This window comes from Camellia sinensis, chromosome 2, assembly GCF_055761805.1.
Source record: "Camellia sinensis isolate YWXY chromosome 2, ASM5576180v1, whole genome shotgun sequence".
NCBI classification, from domain to species: domain Eukaryota; kingdom Viridiplantae; phylum Streptophyta; class Magnoliopsida; order Ericales; family Theaceae; genus Camellia; species Camellia sinensis.
The window spans coordinates 170,274,528-170,280,527 of record NC_138962.1 but is presented as its reverse complement, the minus strand read 5'-3'; the positions used below and the strand labels follow the sequence as shown (position 1 = coordinate 170,280,527).

Sequence of the window (6,000 nt, the reverse complement as noted above, 5' to 3'; positions counted from 1 at the left end):
AGTATAGTGTAACACTAGGTGTTTTAGTGCAAAACTAAGAACAAAAGCACCTTTTGAACACTATTCCACACACAAATGGAAAGGGAGGGAGATATAGAGATAGATAGATATAAAACTTCTAACCCTAATTCTCTGAACCTTGGAGGAGGGCGGAGGGGTTCTCCTCTTATAGAGGTTCAATTCTAAAGCTTTTAAGAGAAGCTAACCCAAGAGGCAAATCCCTCCATACATGTGTATGGAGGGGGTGAATTGTGCGTGCCAGCTGTGCCAGCTGGCACTAAATATCTGCATAAAGCAGATGAACAGGGGTCGGCTGGAAAATATGGCCGATTGACCAACAAAAATGGCCGGCCGACCAAAAACATTGCCGACCGACCAAAATATTTGGCCGGTAGCAAGAAAACTAGGACGGTGGCCTTAAGCCAAGGCCGGTGAGGTGTGGGGATGGCCAACAAGCCATTCCCTGCCCTCAGAGGCAAAAACACAAGTTTTTGGTATACAACCAAGCACAAAACAAACAAGTCGAGAGGTCTTAAGGCAAGGTACGTAACCAAGACCTCCGAGAACTCAAGACGAACACGAACATGGATGATCACCTAGTGTTCAAACGGTGGCGTCAAAGTCTTGAGGACGGTCAAAAATGGGGTGTCTACACTTCTTCTTCACTTCAAAACTTTAATCCACCCTACAAAAATTCACTATCTTTAGTGTGGGTATTGTCTTAGCACCTTGTTGTGACAACAAAATCCTATCATTTTAGTGGGTTTGATTTGTATATTAAAAAAAGAAGAAGAAGAAGAAGAAGAAGAAGAAGAAGAAGAAGAAAAGAAAATCAATGAAAGTAATTGTGTTCATTCACTACAACCTGACTTCACTTTTCGTTTATTACAAGGAAATCAATCTTTGCCCAAGTTTTGTTTCTTAAACTTCCTACCATAAGGGAGGCTTGTGAATGAGAGGGGGAGGGGAGGTCTCACGCAGGGTTCATGGATTAGGGGATTCAAACAAGTGGATAGAAAAATTCCACTCCCACATTTACAAGCAACAGCCATTACGAACCCTGATTTTGATCTCACAAAGTGAGTTTGTGTGTGAAATTAGGTTTTTTAATTTGTTCGTTATTTAGGTATATCTTGAAGGATAGTTTGGAAAAAAAAATATACTTTGTCGTTTGGAAAGTGGGTTGGCTTTTTGATTTTTTTAGCTATTTTAACCTGGGCTAAAATGTAAGCTGCGTCTCCTAAGAGGAGACTTAAGGCGGCCCACATACATATTAATATTTGTAAATTATATATATTATATATTATTTATATATTTATCCTTACATATATATTTATCTTTTGATAATTATGGGTGATAATTATTAAGGTTGCCTAAAATATCAAGAACTCTAAAGGGTGGTTTGGCTAAAGCCTATCAATTTCTACTAATTAAGTTTCCTTGATGGAAGGAAACTAACAAAGTTTATCTGATAATGTATCTATCTGATAAGGGTCCCTGACCTAGCAGTTATAAATAGGCCTGTGGTTTTCCATCAATGAGGCACTCAAGTTCTGCATAGGTTAGAAGACACTTATTCCTAAAGTGTGAAGTGAGTGATATAATATTGAGAGGTTCAGAAGAAATACACACATCACATAACTTGATCAACAATGGCTGGAGGAGGTTAATATAAATTTTATTCTGCTGTATAGCCATTCATATATGATTATATTATATGTGTATGATTTTCCTACATTGTGGTATCCGAGCTTACCTCCAAATCCCTGTTGATCAGTATATAGATTCAATATATATATATATATATATAATATATATCTAGTTGACGTTCATATAAAAAATTTTTTTTCCTTTTTTCATCAATCCCGTTCTTGCAATTGTATAATTGTCTTCATCATGACTAGGATAATTTAGAATTTGGATTTTTATCAATTTGTTTTATATGCTAAAGCTTGTCAAGCTTTCATTGCTTACTAAACTCTCTGTGTGTGAGAATGCATGTACACGTATGTCAAAAGGTAATTAAAAATGCAAGAATAGCTTCAGATTCTGATATTAAAAAAAAAAAATCTATAAATAGTTGTGGAACTTTATTTTGTGAACAATTTGTTTCAAAATTTGAAGTTTGTGATGCATAATGAATTATTTACAGAAATTAAATATCTTGGGACCATTTTTTTTGGGTTTGTTTTCTGTTCAATTAAAGGTTATATGGTGCCGAATTTATAAGATGGTTGAGCATTACAGTAATTTGAGAATAGCCACAACATCTTAAATTATTGTTATATGTATAAAGTTAGAAAATAATTTTATTAGATGGCATCTTATTACTTGCATTTAAATTAGTAAAATTAATTATTTTACCCACAGGAAGATAATTGTTTTATTAATTTATTTGGAATAAGATAGTAAGTTAAATATCAAAATAAAAATTTTCTATGTCCACAGATAATGGAATTATTTTTATTTTGTGAGAGATATTTACTAGTCTTATTAATAAAGTTAAGTAGGTTCGATGCAAGTTGCAATCTTTATCCATAGGGAGATTAGAATTTACTTTATTTTTTATTTTTTCTGTAGCATGATTTGTTCTTGGTTGTTGCAGTCATTCGTACTACATTATTGAGTTCTAAATCATCTTATATTCCATTTTTGAGTGGTGAAAATTTTTCTGACTAGAAAGATAAGATTCTTTTGACTTTGGGGTGCATGGACCTTGATTTGGCACTTCGTGTGGACGAACCACCTATTCCCACGGAATCAAGTACGCTAACTGAGAGGGCTTCTTATGAGCGGTGGGAGCGATCTAATCACTTAAGTTTAACGCTCATCAAGTCCCATATCAGTAAGGGCATTAGGGGTTCAATCCCTGACTGCGACAAGGTTAAGGTCTTCATGAAGGCTATTGAAGAGCAATTTGTGACACCTGATAAGGCATTAGCCAACACCCTAGTGAAGAAGCTCTCAAGCATGAGGCTTAATGGTTCTAAAGGTGTGCATGAACACATTATGGAAATGCGGGACATTGCAGCTCAACTTAAAACATTGGAGACAGAGATTTCTGAGTCATTCTTAGTACATTTTATCCTTAACATGGAATATAGTGCTTTCAAAATTTCCTATAACACACAGAAGGAGAAATGGTCAGTAAATGAACTTTTGGCCATGTGTGTTCAAAAGGAAGAGAGATTGAAGCATGAAAAACTAGAGACTGCCAATCTTGCATTTCATGGAAAAGGAAAAGGTCGAAAGGACAAAATTGTTCCACAACAAAAAGTGCAAATGAAGCGTTATGGCAATAAAGGTGAATGCTTCTTTTGCAAGAAAAAAGGGACACATGAAGAAAGATTGTCCTAAGTACAAGAAATGGCTCGAGAAAAAAGGTAATCTATTCTCTCTTATGTGATATGAATCTAACTTAGTTAAAGTTCCTGGTAATACATGGTGGATTGATTCTGGTTCTAGAATTCATGTTGCCAATACTATGCAGGGCTTTCTCAGCCTAAGGAAACCGACAAGAAGTGAACAAGGCATCTATTCGGGAAATGGGATGCGTTCACATGTGGAGGCTGTGGGAACTTTTAGATTGATTTTAAATTCTGGCTTTGTTTTGGATCTTGAAAACACTTTTTATGTTCCATCATTTTCTATAAGTTTAGTTTCGATTTCAAAATTAGTACCTTTTGGATATACATTTAATTTTGTTAGTTTGAGTTTCAATTTATTGAAAAATAATGCTATTATTGGCAATGATTTTTTAACTGATGGTTTATATAAATTTGATTTTGATCTTTCATATGAAAATAGTCTTTTAACCTTACATAATGGAATTGGCATTAAAGAGAAGTGTTACCAAAGAGAACTCCTCTATGTTATGGCATAGAAGATTGGGACATATCTCAATGGAAATGATAAAAAGATTAGTAAATGATGGAGTTTTAAATACTCTTGATTTTACTAATTTTGGTACTTGTGTGGATCGCATTAAGGGAAAGCAAACCAACAAGTCCACTAAAGGTGCCAAAAGAAGTTCCCACATTCTTGAGATTATACACACAGACTTCTGTGGACCATTTACTCCACCTTGTTTCAATGGTCAGAGATATTTTGTCTCATTTATTGATGATCATACACGATATATGTATCTCTATCTTTTATTTGATAAGGCTGAGGCACTTGATGCTTTTAAAGCCTATAAAGCAGAGGTAGAGAAACAAATAGAAAAGAGCATTAAAATCGTGAGATCAGATAGAGGTGGAGAATATTGTGGAAGGTACACAGAATTCAGACAAATACCTAGTCCATTTGCTAGGTTTCTTAAAGAAGAAGGAATAATTGCCCAATATTCAATGCTTGGTACACCACAACAAAATGGTGTAGCTGAAAAAAGGAACCGTACACTTATGGACATAGTAAGGAGCATGCTTAGTTATTCCAATGTTCCCATAAATTTGTGGAGTGATGCTTTGAAAACCGTTGTGTATGTCTTAAATCGGGTTCCATCTAAAGTTGTTTCTAAAACACCTTTTGAATTATGGAAAGAATAGAAACCAAGTTTGAGACATTTGCACATATAGGGTTGTCCAGTTGAGGTAAGGGTTTATAACCCACACTTAAAGAAATTGGACCCAAGAACAGTTAGTGGTCTTTTCATTGGCTATGCTGAAAACTCTAAATGTTTCAAATTTTATTACCCTTCACACACTCTTAAAATTGTTGAGGCTAGAAATGCAAAATTTCTTGAGGATCCTGAGTCAAGTGGGAGTGGTTTTTCTCGTGTCATAGAATTCGAGGAAATAAGGGACCCTATTGAGAAACCAATTGGGGAATTGGTTATTGTTCCAAGTGTTATTCCAAATATCATTGAAGAACAACCAATGCAAGAACAACTGCTCCATGAGGAACAAATCAATACAGAACCTCTTATTCAAAATTTAAATAAACCAATAGGAGTAAGGAGATCCACAAGAGAAAAGAAATCAGCTATTTCTAGTGATTACCTTGTATATCTACAAGAATCTGACTTTGATGTTGGACCTAAAGCTGATCCTAGTTCATTTTCACAAGCCATGAATGGAATTAATTCCAATTTATGGTATGATGCCATGAAAGAAGAGATGAAATCAATGGCCACAAACAAAGTTTGGGATCTTGTTGAGTTACCAAAAGAAGCTAAGGCCATTGGCTATAAATGGGTCTATAAGACCAAAAGGAATTCTTCTGGTAACATTGAACGATATAAAGCCAGACTTGTAGCCAAAGGTTTTACTTAAAAGGAAGGAATTGATTACCATGAGACCTTCTCTCCGGTTTCTAAGAAGGACTCATTTCGAATAACCATGGCCTTAGTAGCTCATTTTGATTTAGAGCTACACCATATGGATGTGAAAACGGTTTTTCTTAATGGGGATTTTGAAGAAGAGGTATACATGGTTCAGCCTGAGGGATTTTCCTCAAAGGATAATTACTTGGTTTGTAAGTTAAAGAAATCTATATATGGACTTAAACAGGCCTCCCGCCAATGGTATTTAAAATTTCACAACATTGTTACTTCATTCGGGTTTACGGAGAACATTATTGATAATTGTATATACCTTAAGGTTAGTGGGAGTAAATACATATTCTTAGTCCTGTATTTGGATGACATTCTACTTGCGAGTAATGATTTGGGTTTGCTACATGAAACGAAAGAATTTCTTTCTGAAAACTTTGAAATAAAGGATATGGGTGAAGCCTCATATGTCATTGGCATAGAGATTCACAGAGATAGATCTTGTAAAACATTGGGACTATCTCAGAAGGCCTACATTGAAAAGGTTTTGGAAAGATTTAACATGAAGTCTTGTTCACCTTCTGTAGCACCTATTGTCAAAGGAGACAAATTTAGTCTAAATCAATCGCTACAAAATGATTTGGAGAAAGAACAGATGAAAAACATACCTTATGCATCTGTAGTAGGTAGTCTCATGTATGCTTAGGTCTGTACAAGACCTGATATTG

General features: G+C 35.0%; 1 protein-coding gene across 1 annotated transcript; it reads left to right on the top strand.

Moving 5' to 3' along the window:
* The first annotated feature begins 2,709 nt into the window (after positions 1-2,709).
* LOC145819235 (uncharacterized) lies at positions 2,710-3,525 on the top strand. The gene is made up of 2 exons (XM_082913198.1): positions 2,710-3,304; positions 3,491-3,525. The coding sequence occupies exons 1-2, from the start codon at positions 2,710-2,712 to the stop codon at positions 3,523-3,525; spliced, it is 630 nt and encodes a 209-aa protein (XP_082769324.1).
* Positions 3,526-6,000: the final 2,475 nt, after the last annotated feature.